Source organism: Apodemus sylvaticus, chromosome 3, assembly GCF_947179515.1.
Source record: "Apodemus sylvaticus chromosome 3, mApoSyl1.1, whole genome shotgun sequence".
NCBI lineage: Eukaryota > Metazoa > Chordata > Mammalia > Rodentia > Muridae > Apodemus > Apodemus sylvaticus.
The window spans coordinates 94,123,390-94,141,603 of record NC_067474.1 but is presented as its reverse complement, the minus strand read 5'-3'; the positions used below and the strand labels follow the sequence as shown (position 1 = coordinate 94,141,603).

The window sequence follows — 18,214 nt, the reverse complement described above, 5'->3', positions numbered from 1 at the left end:
TAGTGCTGTTACACTAAATCTGTGCAGTAAATGTGTATTTTCTATGTATGTGTATGACATCTTACCTAGGGTACTTATGCATCCAGAAGTAGAATTACTAGCTTATAGACATATTCATTTGGAAAGTTTATTTGAGTTATCTTGTTTCTTTTTATGGTAATCATAGTAGCTTGCCTTTCTAGTTCAATACATGAGTTTTCATCAAATGACATGTGTCACCTTTTAAAAAGTGTTCTGTCAATAGTTGGAAAATGGCGCCTTGTCTTTACAAATTGTGAAGGTCTGATGTGGTGGATATACAGTTGCTCAGTTGTCATATGCATGGATTAGCATACTTCCTCCCATTCCTATGGAAATCACCACCATCACCGCCATAGCCATAGAGTTATTTGCTGCTTGTCCTGTGCTAAAGTTTCATTTTGCAATTATATGTATTAAGTAGTCAAGACTATTTTATTAGCGATTCTTACTGGCTCTGCTTCCCAGCTGGGATAAGTAAGACAAAGAGACTAAGTAGGTTGCTTGGTGTCATGTGATTAAGTAGCAGAAGAACAGGGCTGAAATCCATGGACTCTGATCACACAGCCCAGCCGTCTGGTCCCAGAGCCAGAACACGCTCTGCAGAGTGGTTCTTGAGAAGTGTCCTTCTTTCCGAGACTGCATGTTGTGTCTGATGACTGATGAACCCAGCCTTTTGCCTCTGTGATCCTTTGGCTTTCCTCTGCTCTGGTAAAGGATTCACAGACCAAGCATCACCAAGCATTAAACTTTGCGATCCATTAGGGTCCGGAGTGCTGTTTGTCAACGTTGCTGAATCTGTGATTCTTTTTTTTTCCTTGGTGAAATGTGTCTAAATAGTATGAAGACTGAGTAAAAAACAAAAGTAATAATTCAGCTCCCTCAAAGAAGGGTTAGGTCACCTAAACATAACTATAATTTGCTACTTGTATCATTCCAGAAATCATTTCTAACTCACAGTTAGCAATAAACAGTCTTAGGAATCATTTTCCATCATTCCTTTTAAAATTTTTCTTAAGAACTGAAGAGTCCACATCAAATGAGGTACAAGAAGAACGGAGGAGTGGCCCCTGGTTCTGTAAAGACTCAGTGTAGCAGTATAAGACAAAACCAGAACAGGGAAGTGGGAAGGGATGGGTGGGAGAACAGAGGGAGGGAAAGGGGCTTATGTGACTTTCGGGGAGTGGGGGACCAGAAAAGGGGAAATCATTTGAAATGTAAATAAAAAATATATCAAAAAAAAAAAGAACTGAAGATTAAAGGGAAAAAATAAGAACTGAAGAGTCCTACCTACCTTCTAAAACACAGACATACACTGGCTAAACTTCTTTGTTTTACCAGTTTACTACAGAAACTACTTCAAGAAATGGCAGAGGGGAGCCTAGTACCCTCTTCTATCTTCTGTGTGGATGCAGGCATGCACAGCTGCATATACATATGTGTTAATTCACACTGACACACATTTACACATATACATACACACAGGCACACACACAAAAACAATAAATAGTTTTAAACCTAGAAAAGGATGCTGGTTTCTTTGATTTTATAGACTTCCTAGAGAGAAAAATAGTTTATCATTTTTATTCACAGATTATTGTCCAGTTCCCTCCAACTAAACAGATCATCTTCCTAGGATTATGTATTTCTAGTTAAGAGACAAAAAAAAAAATGTTGTGACTAAAGGGAGCTGTTCGTGGCATGCATCTTGTCTGTCGTCCCAGCCACTGCCCTACAGTTGCCCTCTGCCACTCCTTTCACTTGACAGCAATCCAACATTCAGTTCATTGAAAGACCCCATATGTCAGTGTTGAGGACACACTAGACCATGCTGTCTTCTTGTCAACAATGTTCACATCGTTGTCTTCCCTGAGGCCTGAAATAGATGTAAGGCCTTTTCAACACTATGAACCTCTTCCTCACTAAAAGCCACCTCATGCTTGCATTCTCCCCTCTCACAGGATAGTCCTGAAAATGTGTGCATACTTCCTTCTGTACCTTTTGCAGTGCTCAAGACCAGACCCAGGTCCATGCACGCACGGGACAGTCACTTGCTGGTTCCATCCTCAGCCTCTATCCTTCAACATTAGCTGTAGCAGTTATTCCCTGAGTTCTGTATTGTTGGTATGTATGAAGACTAGAGATAAACTGATAAGGACTGAAGGTAGTAGCATATGAAATCAACTCACAGAACAGTGAGGAGGTGCTATGCTTTCTGGAGTGGAAGGTGCAGTGTAGTTCAGGGTGTCTCAGGAGGTGATAGAAGGATCATTTCATGTCGGATATTTTCAGCAACTGGCCTTCGTGCCCTGACTGTTGATCAGGCATGCTCTGGCAAGATGGATTCCTACAGAGGCAAGCTTCTGATTAACGTGTGCAAAAATGTTCTTTCCCCGGATTTGGCTGCTAAACCTAGGAGATGCCATCTGTTCAGTGGTAGCTGAATCTCCTGATCATTTAATGACTGTATTAACACTCCTGAAGAATGGTACTTCTTCAGTTGCTTCACTTTAACCTAGAATGTGAGCCTTATATTAATACCAACAAAACACATAATTTGGAGACTATTTAAATTAATCATTTATGATTAGAATTTTATTATGATTAGACATGTATTATTCTATTTGTTAGTGTGCAATTTGGAGCCTTTAAGAACCTTCACTATAAATATAGTACCATCATTACGGAAAACTTTCATCATGTCAAACTAAGACTGTGTCCACTGAATAACTCTCCATCCACTTCCCAGCAGGGCAAATTTCATTCTATGTCCTGCCTCTGAAGATGTCTCCTTTGGACCTCTTGAGAGTATAACCATGGGCATTTGGCCTTGACTTTGTTTAGCTGACCAACTTCATATTACATAGTAAGCTCAGACTTGTATATGGTGAAACTGATTTTCAGCAGTGTCTTTCCAAAGAAACTATGTATCATTTTGCATATTCATTTTTAAATATAAAATTTATTTATTATTATATGTGGTATGTGTACATACGTAAGTGCAGGCACATGTGGAGGCTGGAGAAGAGCATCTGGAAGTTGGTCTATCTCCTACCTTATTTGAGGCAAGGTCACTCCTCTCTCTATTGCTCTGTGTACACTAGGCTAACTCCTCTGAGATTCTGGGCAATCCTACTGTCTCTGCCTCTGTTTATGGGCGTGCTGGGATTAGAGATGTGAGCCAACACATTGGGCTTTTGTGGTCTCTGAGAATCAAACTTAGGGATCAGAAGTGTACAGGCAGCACTTCGAGGCACCAAGCCACCATGACAGCCCGTGTTCATTCATTTCTAATTAACTAGTCAGAACCTCTTAGGTGCTGTAGATAATACTTTTCTGATGTAGGTGTTCAAAGTATCTCTTTACGACCCTGATTCTTTTGTTTATGTTCCCATATCGTAGGTGTATTTTTAATTTTCTATTGTGGCTGTAATCTTTCATATTCCCACTAGCAATGCACAAAGCTTAAACTTCTTTCTGTTCTCATAGACACTAGTCATTTTCTGTTTTCATTATTAATGGGTTATTATTAACAATCCTAATGGGTATAAGGTAATGTATTATTGGATACTGATTGTATATCTACAGATGTTAATCATTGTTTCATGTGCTTATAAAACATGTATAAACCTGTAGCTCAAGCCCTTGCTTAATTTTAAATCCATTTGTTTGGAGGCTTTGTAAATGGATTTTAGAAAGTTCATTTTTACATTCTGGATATAAATTCCTTATTGGATGTGTGATTCCCAAATGCTATTTTCCTTCTGTGAGTTGTTTTTTTCCTTTCATTTTAATGAAGTCCAGTTTGACCATACACACACACACACACACACACACACACACACACACACAACACACACACACACACACACATACACACACACTTATTTCCTATATCCTTGGTGTTTGTATTGGCTAGTTTTATGTCAATTTGACACAAGTTAGAGTCATTAGAGATGCAGGAGCCTCAATTGCTATAGGATCCAGCTATAAAGTGTATTTAATTAGTGGTCAGTGGAAGTGGGCCCTGTGCATTGTGGGTGGTGATATCCCTAGGTTGGTTGTAATCAGCCCGAGTAAGCCATGAGAAGCATGCCAGTAAGCAGCACCCCCCCCCATCGGCTCCTGCCTCTATGTTCCTGTCTATTTGAGTTCCTGTCATGATTTCCTTCCATAACGAACATTGATGTGGAAGTGTGAATTGAACTAAACCCTTTCTTCCCCAAGTTGCTTTTGGTCATGATGTTTTATCACAGCAACAGCAACCCTGTGTAAGACACCACCATCTAAAGGAAATTCTAAAACTCAGGGAGCTTGCCTTTGTGTTTTTCTCATAGAGTTTACAATTTTGTTTTTGTAGGGTGGAACTTTGGAGAGAACCAAGCAAGTCCTTGGGCATCAGCATCGTTGGTGGTCGAGGCATGGGGAGCCGGCTGAGCAGTGGGGAAGTGATGAGGGGCATTTTCATCAAACACGTTCTTGAAGACAGTCCAGCCGGCAAAAATGGAACTCTGAAGCCTGGGGACAGAATAATTGAGGTACCATCCAGTGAGCTTTCTGTTCAAAATGGCGCCCTTGTTACTTTACCAAGGGAGTTGCCATCCTTAGGTTCACTTCTTACCCCAGTGTGAGAGTCAAGTGTTTGCAATTAGAGTATTTTCTCATTCTCATCCAGGGTTTTGGTATGCATGTGGTGACAAGATTATGTCTTTGATGCTAAAACTTGTATCTGGAGATATAGACAACCAATTTTAAAGCATTAGTCCTAAGAAATATCAATTTTTTAAAAAAGGACATTTTCTTAGGGGAAAATTAAAATATTTAATATATGAACATAGGGAAAACCTTACAACTCAGAGTTAGGTTTTTCAGTAAAATATTATTCCAAAAAATACTTTATTATAGTCCTTGCAATATTAATAAATGTTTTGAGTGAGGTTTTTTTCTAAGTGGGTCTATTCTCCATAAATTTTTAATTTTGAGAATTTGATTATTTTTTAAATGGATGTTTCACAAAAGCTAGAAGCCTTCTCAGTTCAATCCCCTCACCACAGAAGGCTCTATGTATGAACATGCCTGGCGTATACTTGACCATGAGAGAAACATATAGTGAAATCAGATGTCATCTCTAATTAAAATTTAATATCTTGTGCAGAGTCCTCAGGTGCAGTAGAGCCACACATGCATTTACTGATATGTGTTAGAAGAGCAGCTAGTAAGTTTCTGGTGCTGGGCCAGGAGCTAGTGTCCACAGAGGACCAGACATGGTTCCTAGTCACAAGGAAGCCTGCACAGTTAAACTTAAAATGTTGAAGAGATTGAGTCTGACCTTATTTTCCTAACTTAGATTAAAAGGAAAGGAGCGACTGTTAAGACGTTGGTGAGTTTAATGGACATTTTGCTTACCTTATATGAGTGCTTGTCTCATTTTCTCAGTCCATAGACTTCACATTAAAATGCCTTCCTGGTTCAGAAGGCTCCAGTTAGAACATAGCAGTTATACTTTAGAATGAGTCTGTGGCTAAACAGCTCAGTGCCTGGGTGCCCACCACATGGCCCTGGGTCTAACTCCGCTAGAAATGTAAAGTAAAAAGAAACTGTTTTATGATTGGATTGCTCATTCATTCATTCATCCATTCATTCTCTGTGCCTGAGAAATGAGAGCTTGGCGTTTGAGAGGAAACAGGAACCTGTACCTTTCTTCTTCCAATGAACAAATTTCGTCTTCCCATAAGAACAAATTACAGGACACCTGACCTACTCTCATTAAATGAAATATTAGTTCCTTTAATGGAATTCTTTCTCATAGAGATCCATCTAAAAGCTTCAAGTTGTTTATATTTTATAGTTTAACTATAAACTACTTTTTGCCTAAAGAGGAAAATATAAATTATTTGCAGTTACCTTTAGAGATGATTGGCCATCGTTTGCTCCCATATGGGTTTTGAAACAATTAAAATATTAATTAAAGTTAGTAGACAATAAAATATATTAATTAAAATTTCCCTTTCAAATTGAAAAGAAAGGATGTTTTGGTATATATTCTAAAATACCTGCATGTAGGTTCTTCAGTCCATTATATGCAGGATTTCTCCAAGAAACAGGAAGCCTGGTCCTCCTTGTACTGGGCATGCTCTGTACAGACCTGGGCTACTCTGCTTCCTGTAGGCTTAAATAACGATGTTTAGTTGACATATAGTAGGCATGAACATTGATTTGATAGAAATCAATATTGATTTTAACAATTGATTTTAGTATGAATTGAAAAATATTGTTATTTTAGCAAAATGTCAGCCTGAGAGCGGTATAAACTAAATGTTTATAATATTATGCCAGGACTTAATGATTGGTTTTCTTCCACAGCATTGTGTCCACTCTGAGCTGCACTTAGTAATTGCAAATGGAACCATGTACAGTTATCCAGCAGGAGTAGCATTGGCCCTTCTCTACGTTTCCTCCTGAACATCTAGTACCTAAGCTTAGTTGATGGTCTCCCACAAAACGTTATAAAATGACTTTCATTTTTCAAGCTATTTGTGTAAGAAACTAACAAGCAATCACAATTTCTTGGCTTCCAACTTCTGCCACATTTACTACAGATTCTTGTGCAAAACTAACCTACGGTCTTGACTTCTCTGAATTTCTGTATTTTGTTTATTCTTTAAATTTCTCTAAGAGAAACCCTTGAAGACTCATCCCCCACACACAAGGATCCACTTTAAGAAATATTAGCAATACAGCACTGTCTTTGATAAAGGGGTCCCTAAATGTATCTCCCTAGATTGTTTTCTTAATGATGACGATCCAAAACCTGATTCATAAACATAAAAGAGCAGCCAGAACTGAGAGGAATGCAGAAGCAGCACCCTGATCCAACTGGTTACGGCTCCAGTTGAATCTTTATCCAAACAGGAACCTCAAGTCCACTGTTGGGGCCAGACCTGTGCAGCTTAACTCCTCCTCATGTTTTTGACCCTGAAACAAATCTCCCAGGATCTAAAGGAGCCTCGGAACTGCTCCAAATCATTCTTCTGTTCTCTAGCTTCTTGAAATGTTAAGCTGAGGCCTTCCATTGCAGGTGGATGGGATGGACCTCAGAGATGCAAGCCATGAACAAGCTGTGGAAGCCATTCGGAAAGCAGGCAACCCTGTAGTGTTTATGGTACAGAGCATTATAAACAGACCAAGGGTAAGCATACACGAAGGGTGAGGTAGGCGGACCGCCAACAGCTTGCAGCTCGGAGTCTAGCGTAGTAAGGACCAGGTTGTCTTCATGTGCGCCTTTCTGTTTCCAGAGTCTCAGGTCTTTATAAAAGGTTTCCTTTGCTCCATTGAAACATTGAGCTGCCCTGCAAATCTCTTCTACAGCACATATGAAGACTTTAAAATACATGGAAATATAACAAATTTGTCACTATGTCAAGTTGATATCTTGCTAGTATTCATTAAGGTTAAAAAAATATATAAATTCCTGAAAGGAATATAAAGTGATGTGTACTAGATTAAACCTCTTTAATTGAGTCTCTTGGAATTCATAAAGACTTCTTTTTTTCCCCTAAATCTATTCTTTATATAGAATCTCTTATCTATGCTATCACATTATCAGATCTTAACATATTTGTATATGTTAAGGATTGGATACAAAATTCTTACAGAGTACGTTCTACTTATATACAAATCATTGTATAGTTATTTCTCAGCCACAGTCAATACGTAGCACATCACAGATCCTTGGGAACAGAAACATAACTACCTCATATATCCCTCAGCCATCATTGTTAAAGGAGTTTTCGAATATATTTTAGGGGCCATCCATGGTGTTGTATTCCTGCAATCACAAATGTCCAGAGGCTATGCAGGAGGATTACAAATGTGATGCTATGGTTATCACAAGACCCAAATGAAAATAACTTCTAAGAATATATGAGCACATCAGTGGCTATTATCTAGAAAGTATAAAAAAACTGCAGCTTAATATATTTGATATATAAAATTATTATATAATTTAGTATTTATTAGTATATTTGATATGCTGCAGTGATGAAAGTGAACATTGTGCTGCTTAGTTTAATGCTGGTTTTGATACCTTCTTTATGCCTCACTGAAACATATCAAAAATTTGTTCCATACACTAAGAAAGTTATTTAGAGTCATCCACAAGCCCTCAAGAGTTGGGTTTTTTAATACTAATTCCCTGAGCTTGCTCCGACTCCTGAAGCTCTGGGAGAAGCTGCTTCTGAGTGGCGAAGCTTGTGCACACGCTCCCTGCACCCCTGCATGCTGGCTGGCCTAAGGCTGGTTGGCTTTGAAAGACAAGTCTTCCTACATATTTAAGATGTTAGTGTTGCAATGATGGAGGGAAGGGGACAGCACCCTGTGAGATCAGTGTCCTGACTGACCAAGATGAGCCTTCTGGGCTCCCAGGTTTATATTACTGTCTGTCTTGTTGTTGTCAAGACAGGTGTGGCTCTGGGGTTCACGGTGTGGAACAAATGTACTGGTTCTTAATATAAGCAGTTCTCCTCACATCTGCAGTTTTTAACCATTCAGTTGTTTATTGTTAGGTAATAATTATCCATTCAGATAGAAAATCTGCCAAATGATAGGGCTGCCTCACGCTGCATTCTTTGCAAATGCTATTCAGTTTGTTTAAATAACTACAAATCTTCTTACATTTGTTAACATTTGTTGTGTTAAACATAGACACAGCATGGTAATATTGTAAATGGCTGTTTAAGTTGAGTTACAGCTATTTTTTGTGTGGGAGGGTTTGTTCCATTTTTTGTTTTATTTTAATTTCTAACTCATATCATTTAGGATAATATTATAAACTGCTGAATAGGGATTCTTAATATTACTTTGAACACTTAAACTACAAACATTTCTTTCAATGCCAATCACATTTCCTAATGAGCTAGAAAGATATTGTCTCATACACCTGGAAAATATTCCTACTTTTTTTTTTATTTGAGGCATAATGACACCTAATTTTATAGCAATTATTCCAGGATAAATCTTGCTTAGAAATAACATGTTTAGTCAAGTTAGACACATTTTGCTTTGGGAAACTAGAATTAATTTTGCATTTAAAATGAGATATTCTTTGTTAGTGGTGGTTTTCTTCCAAATGGAAGTAATCAGTTCTCTGGTAAGCTAAAGGAAAAACACCACAAATTTACTTACCATAGAGTCTCTGTGTGACAGAGTTTTCTTTGTGGTCAGAGGATAAAGCTCCTGGAAAATCTTACACAGTTGAGAAGCTGGCCTGTCCTTCTGTCCTTTGGCTATTCGGGGATGAAAACTCTATAGAATATCCCTGACACTCCCTTCAATTGCGCTGTTCACATTCTGACTGCTGTGCCTTCATAGGGCCAGAGGACGGTGTGGCGTCCTCTCTGTGTCTTCTTAGTTATAACATGTCTTCTGTCAGTTATCCTAAGGATATTTCATCATTGATTTTTTTAAGCAAACTATCAGGTCTGTAACTATTTCCCTAGTGGCAGATGTGACCTGCTATTCCATGTACATTGCTGATAGCACCAAATTGAAATATAAGGTCTGAAGAAAAGTAAAAACTAGAGGTCTCTGGGAATTCCATGTCTTGATCATGGTTCTGATTTTGTTGTTCTGCATGGTTACAAAGGACAGCCCATGATGTGCTGTGCATGGTGACCAGAAGTAGTCTGCCCATACAACCAGGCCTCTCATTCCGTCCTGCTCAGTCATTTCACCCATCTTACTATGTGGTCCTGTTTCTTGGCACTTGTAAGCCGAGCTTGGGGAAAGCAGGAGTTGACATTTTAAACTGTAAAGCGGGGATGGAGTTGAGAGGAACAGAAATGTCATTGTACCCATCCCTTTTCCTGCCTTGCTTCTCAGGGGAAACATTGCAGGAAGTGCGGATTGAAAGGGTAATGTGGCATAGGCAGCAGTCCTGGTCCCAGAGGACAGTGTCTGCAGCATGCTCCCCTGCAGGGTGGAGTCATGTGACCAGGCCCCCACTCCATGCCTGGCAAGGAGGCTTTGTCAGGGAGAAGTAACACAAACATTTAATTGGAGCCAGTATGAATTTTAAATGTCTGCAATTTTCTTTAAAAGATACAGTCAATAGCAGGAAAGGATGGAGATAGCGGGTATGAAAGGAAGACTATTGTGCTAAGGAAATTACTTTTTTTCTTTTTAAATATGAACATGCTAAATTCTATTTGGCTGACTTCCTGCCTTTAATATGTCTATTCAGCTTTAACAGCCCAGCTAAGGACTTACTACACTCAAGTCACAAAATCTAGGTGCAACACTAAACACAGACTTCAAGTATTATCCAAAGCTGTAAATCCTTCAGTAGTAGTACATGTCAGATTTTTCCTTTCTTTTATTAATATATAAATCTCTGTCAAATCTTCACATGAAATGGTGAAGAGAGGAACACACCATATAGTGATTCTTGTCCGTCTTCCCCCAACCCCCCCAAAAAACTTTTAAAGTTTAAAACTGTGACTGTTCTAAATCATCGTCTACTGGCTGGTCAGAGTGCAGCCCTTAATGGAGGACAATGAAGGTTCTGATGAGCTGTCAGGTAAGTGCTTACTGTGCATTCTAAACAGACTACTGAAAAATAACATCCCTCACTTCTAAAAGTAAATGAAAAAATGTTAGGGCTTTCCATCTGAAGTAGGTGTCCTGATACTCAGGAATCAGAAGCCAGAATGTAACCAGGACAGAGTACATGCCTTTCATGCCGTGATAGTAAAACCTTCTGGGGAAATGGCAGAAATTCCGGTCTGGTTGACAATCTGTTTTCCTTCCTGAAGTGAGTAGACTCAGGTGTAGGCTTGGGTCACTAGAAACAAACCATTACTCACCGTTTAAGAGGAGCACACTGAGCTAGCTACTCAGGTGACTTCATTGTCTCATAGGCAGCCCTGACCCATTAAGGACTTGGTTCTTGAGGTTGGGTTGTTTTTGCCGAAATTTCTTGTGCCTTCAGCGCATCTTCTGTTTCCTTTTAGAAATCCCCTTTGCCTTCCTTGCCGCACAGCCTTTACCCTAAGTACAGCTTCAGCAGCACTAACCCATTTGCAGACTCTCTCCAGCTCACCACTGACAAGGTTGGATAATGTCCGTTGTCTTGTAGTTGCCTTTGCAGAATGTTTTGTTGTTTCAACTGTGCCTTTGTCCCAGCTCACTGTTTACCACACTTAGCCAGAAAAAGAAGGAAAACAACCCATTGTGTATTCAGAGTGGACATGAACTCTGTCCTGCCAGAGAATATTTATATATTTATGTATGGTTAAAGGATTCCAGTGTTTCTCCTGCATTTTTGTTTGATATTTTTCATGTTTAAATTTTAGTTGCTATTTGTATAAACTGTCTTAATATACAATTTCCATAAACCTTGTATTGTCTTAAAACATCTTCAGATTTGTACACTTTGCAAGTCACTCTTTAAATAATTGTGGTTTTGTGTGTGTGTGTGTATGTACATGACAAAACCTTCTGAATATTCATAGAATAAGTCTATATAAATGCTAGATCATGAAGTGTAACTGTTTCTATGCTTGTCATTTTTCCTAGTGTATTCTCATATTCAAATGAAATTATAAAACCAAATTTGAAAAAAATTATAAAAATTCTTTAAATCAAAATTCAGTAGTAGAAAGGGAAAAAGCTGTCAGAATTTTATTTTAGAGACCACTTTATGAATATTCGTTGGATGTCCATGTTACTGTGTCATGCATAAGAGCAGAAGTCATACCTGGAAGGGATGTTTTCTGTGACCTGATTCTTATACCATTCAAGTACAGTCATCTCCTAGTATTCCCCAACTGACTCTTGTGCTCTCACACCATTTAAGGTTTGTCTCCATGTAAGGTGTTTAAAGTGTTTGTGTTTTTTGTGTGACATGCATGTTCATTTATTTGCTGTGAGCACATAGGCTTGGGTGATTTCATTTGGCAGTTGTAAAAATACATATTTTATTAACATATTTCAAGAAGTATCAATAACAAGCTAGTTACATGATCTTGATACAAACAATTAGAAGACTTAACTGCTCATCCAGGAAGAAGGCAAACTTTGCTTCTCTGATTAGTCAGTTGGTTTGGTGTACAGTTTTGTTGTATAGTGTTATGCCTATAGTCCTGACAAGATTTTAAGATGGTCAGATTTTTTCTTCTTTGTTAATTAAAATAATAACAACAACAGCAAAAACAAGGTAGAAATACCTACAAAATACATCCACAGATTTGAATAAATTTATGTTAGGCAAATATTACCTTTTGATCATACAGAGAAATAATTTTCTTTTTAACCAGAAAGCTTAAGTACATGTCTTGGTCATTTTTAGAGTGATGTCTGAATTTTGGTTGGATCAAGTGAAGTTTCTGGCATTCTTGAATATTTTTATTTGTACATTATGTGAGAGACTTTTATAGCATGCTATTCTAGATGACAGCAGGGATTTCATTGGCACTTTTAACTTGTATTTGTTTGGCCAATGATGTGTAAATTGAACATTGTTAGTACAGCAAATTCTATGCCTGTAGATCAATTGCCCTGAATTTGTCAGTCAGTCTTGTGTCTTAATGGTAAACTATGTGCATTTTGAATTAGCAAAAAGATTATATTTAGTACATGAAGCTTTAGTGTTGATATGTTTCATGGTATTCCTACTACCACCTAATAATTTGTAAGTATGTTTTCTGTTAGAACAGGTTATTTTTAGAAAATAGTAAACATACACATAAATTACAACAGGCTATGTAAGTTTATTTTTCATAAAAGTGACATAAAGGATAGAAAATTATAGATTGAAAAACTCAGAGACTGCCTGGTACTAGCCACAGTGCTTTATTTCATTGCCCCTGATCTTGAGACACAGGTACTGTCTTACTGTGGATACTGGAGAAGATAGGAAGGTTAATGCAAACTGTGGTAAGAACTACAGGAACTTACCAGCAAGGTGGCTTAGCAGCTCAAGGTGCTTGCCATCAAGACCAGTGGCCTGAGTTCAGTCCCTAGAAACCACCTGATGTAGGAACCAGCTCTAGCAACTCCATGCTCACTCTGAGGCATGTGCACTCATGAGTCACCCATGCTACCCTGCTAAGTAAATAAGCGTGATAGAGAAGAACTAAAGAGAAAGAAGTCTAGCACCTAATTTTAAAGATTTGTCCTTCACAGGCCTTAGTTTCATCTGAGCAGTAAATGAGGGAATCTGGGGAACTATATAGTTACAGCCTTTCGAATTCCAACCTGCTGCCCAATAGTAATTCATATAAGAACTTGATTATACCAAACTAAATTTTAAAATAGTACCCGTTGTCCTAAGTGGTAAAAGGCATGCCACATCTGGCTTTGTTGAAAGGCTCGTGAGCCACTGTAGAAATAACAAGTTGGAGGTAGTTTTAAACCCACACATGACAGAACTGTTTCTGTTCTCTATGTTACCAAGCAGGCTGTCTTGGGGGAGCAACCTGCATTTGTAGTGCCATTTCTGTGGATTTGGTCAGAGAGAGGATTCAAGTAACAACAAAGAAGAAGTGTTCATGTGGGGCTGGAGCTTTGACTCAGTAGACCACCTTGTAGATACAGGTTTCTGGGTGCAGTTCCCAGATCCATACACACAAAAAAAGAGCAGTGTTCATGTATAGCCTTGCTTACACGTTTTATTGTTATTAGTATTCATGTATTTTGTGGGTGTGGGTGTGTGGGCGTGCACATGTATGGTCTACATCATGGAGATCGTAAGTCAACTTGTGGAAATCAGTTCTTTCCTTCTACTATGTGAGCCTAGGTACTGAACTCAGGCCCATAGGCTTGGCCCAGTTGCTGTTACCTACTTAGCCATCTCAGTGGCCCTCACTAACACTTCTTAAGGGATAGTTCTTTGTTAATTTGCTTCCTATTGTTTTCATTTTCCTTGAAAGACTTAAATGACCTATAAGTGCTGCACAAATCTTTACATTTTTCCCCAGTAGAGAAATTTGAACATATTTCTCTTTTGGGTCATTTAAGCCTTCAAATTGAGTTGTTAATTTGTTTAGATTAGCAAATAACAATTTAATGAATTATGTTGAGTCCCACATCCTGTCTAACACTTCTTACATGCAAATGCAAGCTTTCTATTATTTGGAGAACATTTTAGAGCTGGCCCTTGGTTTTGGAGTTATATTCTTATTTGTTTTCCTTAAGGTTTTCATGATATTGCACATGCCCACTGAATTCTTCTTGTTCCCACAGGCACCCAGCCAGTCAGAATCCGAGCCAGAGAAGGCTGCATTGTGCAATGTTCCTCCCTCCTCTCCTTCAGCATTGTCAGAAATGGGTAGTGATAGTGCACAGCTATCTGCAACCACAGTCTCAGAAGATGAGGACAAAGAGGATGAGTTTGGTTACAGCTGGAGTAAGTTGTCTCTTTGTGATGCCCTTAATTATAAGAAGTGTTGAAATAGCTCTGGGTTTGTTCTGTATGTCTCGACTCTAGTGATATATACTGAAGTTGTAGGTAGGAGGACTACTGTTTGTTTTCCTTGAATACAACATGCATTCCCAAGGCATGACATCACCTTCCTCCTTTAACTGTACTTTTCTCATAAATCCCTCTTGCTTCTCATATGAAGATTATATCATGTCAGAACCCAGTACAGGATGGAATCTCTTGAACACCCCCAGCCCTTTACAGGCTTTGAACTCCTCCTCATAGTATCTGATGGTTATTGGTATTATGCCTTGAAATTCTGGTATTTTGAGTATTGGGATGGTGATTATAATTATTAAGATCAACTCTTGGGCATCTGTTGTCTCATGTTTTCAGTACAGTTCTCTCGGGTTCCTAATATTGTATTAGGTAATGTCTGAGGAATGCTGACATGGTGCTCCATGAATCAAAAGTCACAAGTGTTTCATCATATTCAAACATTTAATTACAAAAATGTTTTAGATTTATGTGTTTGATTTTATGTGGATGAAGATTTTGTCAGAATGTGTGTGTGTTCAACACATGTGTGCCTAAAGCCCTGGGTAATACTAGGAAGGCCTCAGATCCTCTGGAACTGGAGTTATAAGCAGTCATGAATCACTCTATAGGTGCTGGGAACTGAACATGGGTTGTTTGTAAGAACAAAGAATACTATTAGCATTGAGCCATTTCTCCAGCACTCAAATGTTTTATTTTAATCACCTAATTGTTCACTTTAAGCAGTCTACACTGCACATACTTTAGAAAGCATGGAACGTGAGAGTTACCCCCTCTTGATTGCAAAAGGAGCGCAGAGATGTTTATGTCAATGATGTAGGAACACGTCAACATAAGCGCAGGTCATTAGCCCTACAGTACAGTTCTAAGAGATGATTTGTGGGCTGTGATCACCAATCAGAATTAGCCAAATGTTACAGGTCGTTGTTTGTTTTTTAAACCAGGTTACCACAAAACATAATGGCTTAAAACATCAGAACTTGGGACTGTTCATGTGGGATGATGGACTTGCTCCTCAGGGCTCCGCTTCTGACATGACTCACTGACATGGGCTTTTGCTCTGAGCACCTGCTTGTGTCCTTATCTCTCAGATTAAAGCAAGTAGACAAACGGTTGATCAGGAGATCATGTAGTCAGAGCACACTGCTTAAGGCTGGGATGGTATTTGAACTTGCTCTGGCCTAGTGGCTCTGTATACCAGGGAAGGCCACTCTCATCCCTCTGGGTAGCTGTCCATCACAATGTGATGCATACTATAGATTTGCCTCTGTTGATGAAGCCTCCACTGACCAGGGAAGTAAAGAATTCTGGGTATTTTAGCTCTGTGCTCCTCTCCAGTTGATCAATTGATTTTTCTGATTTAATCATACATAGACTTGGGAGATTATAAATTTATGTCACTTCCCTTGGGCCCAGTGCTGCCAAGATGAACTGGTCTCATGTTATACTAAGTTTACCCTCAATACAAAAACCCCCTCAGGGTTTAGTTGTTCTGTGAAAATAGGCCTGATGTCCAGGCAGCCAATCTAACTTTTGGCTGCCAAAGAAATTATTATATTCCTTAAGGTAAATCTAAATAAGCTTGCATATTAAAACCTTTGTCTGTGAATTAACTGTAAATGCATTTTTTGTTATATGTAGAAAATATCCAAGAGCGTTATGGAACCCTAGCAGGCCAGCTCCATATGATTGAGCTGGAGAAAGGTCATAGCGGTTTGGGTCTAAGTCTTGCTGGGAACAAAGACCGAAGCAGAATGAGTGTGTTTATAGTGGGGATTGAGCCTACTGGAGCAGCAGGGAGAGATGGCCGACTGCAGGTTGCTGACGAGCTTTTAGAGGTAGGTGATAGTAGTCAGTTTTGAATATGCTATTGCTACATCAGATAGTGAAACCTCAGTTTCCAGACTTTGTATAGTGACTAAGAGACCCATCTACTGCCCAATAAAACTGATGCAGTCAGTGCAGCAAATTTGGCTGTACACCAGATCTCTACAACATAATTTGTGTTCCATTAACTCACATTAAAGGCCATGACTCTGAGGCTCCAGAAACAGTTTTGGTCCCAAGATAGAAATAAAAATCACACTTCAAAAAACATTTTTTTGTGTGTTCTTTATTTCTGTTAGGAATTTTTTAAATGCCAAATGACCAAGCATTCCCCAGTAATGAGCCAACCTACTGGACATTGTGGAGGTCAAATCCCTAATAAAATAAGTATTGGGGGGTGAGGTGAGGTGAGGCCAAGTTTAACACAAACAGTCTCCCAGCCTGCCAAACAAAGGAGATCTACTGACCGTACTTTAGTGCTTAGACTGTGTTTGTCTTTCCCTTGCCTCCTGAGGCAGAGTCAGCATAACTTCAAACTGCCTTTGAGCTCTTCCATGTGTTGCCATATCTCTGCTGTCTAGACTAGTTCTGGTTTCAGTGGCCTGGTGACTGGACATCTGGGCTGGCAGTTTCATTTTTGTAGAGTGCTGCTCTGCTTACAGAGACTCTGCTGCTATGCTCTGAGCCTGACAGGAATGACTTTTGGTACCCTGTTTTCCAGAACATGCTTCTTAAGACCAAAGTTTACCCAGTCATCCTTTGCAAGCCACAGAACCTTTATCTGTTAGGAAGTTGACTGTCCTCTCAATGTATTGGGTCAAAATGGTGTTTTCTACAAACTGTCTAGGGATATCAGAATTCATGCATGTCACGTTAATGCTAACTTTAAGCATAAGATCTTCTGTATTCATGTACAAGTATTAGGTTGTGTTCTGGAGAGGAAAACTGTATATATTATGATGAAGAGAGCAATTCACTTTTTATTAGCTAGACAAGAGGATAAAACTAAAGAAATGAAGAATTTTAGGTTCAACTAATGATACTTATTCCTCATAGATCAATGGCCAAATATTGTATGGCAGAAGTCATCAGAATGCTTCATCAATCATTAAGTGTGCTCCATCTAAAGTAAAAATAATTTTTGTCAGGTGAGCATTTTCTCTGTTTAGCTTACTAAATACTTGATAAACATTTCACCTCAATTACTTTCAATGCAAAGACATTTGGTATATGTCCATTCTATGTTCTATGACTTTGGGGTTAGAGAATTTGTTTCTAATAATCTTTATGACTCTTCAAGTAAGAGGATGGGAAGAATATCATAATGTGACAGACATGCTTTCTTTTTTTAGAAATGCAGATGCAGTGAACCAGATGGCTGTATGTCCTGGAAATGCAGCAGACCCTCTCTCTTCTACCTCAGAAAGTCCTCAGAATAAGGAGGTAGCTGTAAAATTTTATTTCTTGGGGAAGATTTGATTGATATACCTCATTAACTTATTAACCATACAGGGATTCAACCTAGAATCGTGACATTCAAATCGTTCCCCCCACCCAGCACTTATGTGAATAAGCATCTCACTTTGCAGAGGCCACCTGAAGAGCCTCATGTGCTCTGCAAAGAGACTTAATGGAGATGTTCCATGTGAAGAATATGGTAGAAGGTTAGGGGACAAAAGTGTTGTGGCTAGAATACGTGGAGCAAGCAGGGGAACACGTCCTAGCAACTTCCTGAACCTGAAACTTCAAACATTATTAATGAATGGTATTGGGGAAGTAGTGCAGAGCGGCAAGAAAGAGTCATTGAGAAGGGAGCTGTGCTCAGGCCTGGGAATCACTGTGAAGGCCAACCCTGCTAGTTCCCATCATCGTAAAAATTCCGGTTTAACTCAG

General features: G+C 38.9%; 1 protein-coding gene across 6 annotated transcripts in view; it reads left to right on the top strand.

Moving 5' to 3' along the window:
- Mpdz (multiple PDZ domain crumbs cell polarity complex component) overlaps window positions 1-18,214 on the top strand; it is a 152,442-nt gene that overhangs the window by 107,644 nt on the left and 26,584 nt on the right. For 4 of the 6 annotated variants that reach the window (XM_052176677.1, XM_052176679.1, XM_052176676.1 and 1 more), the window contains 6 exons: window positions 4,379-4,556; window positions 7,097-7,207; window positions 14,260-14,422; window positions 16,136-16,332; window positions 17,378-17,469; window positions 17,674-17,764. In XM_052176677.1, the coding sequence (XP_052032637.1) occupies window positions 4,379-4,556; window positions 7,097-7,207; window positions 14,260-14,422; window positions 16,136-16,332; window positions 17,378-17,469; window positions 17,674-17,764 (832 nt within the window). Of the gene's footprint in view, window positions 1-4,378; window positions 4,557-7,096; window positions 7,208-11,027; window positions 11,127-14,259; window positions 14,423-16,135; window positions 16,333-17,377; window positions 17,470-17,673; window positions 17,765-18,214 lie in introns of all 6 variants that reach the window. The other 2 variants (XM_052176680.1, XM_052176678.1) reach the window with 2 other exon arrangements.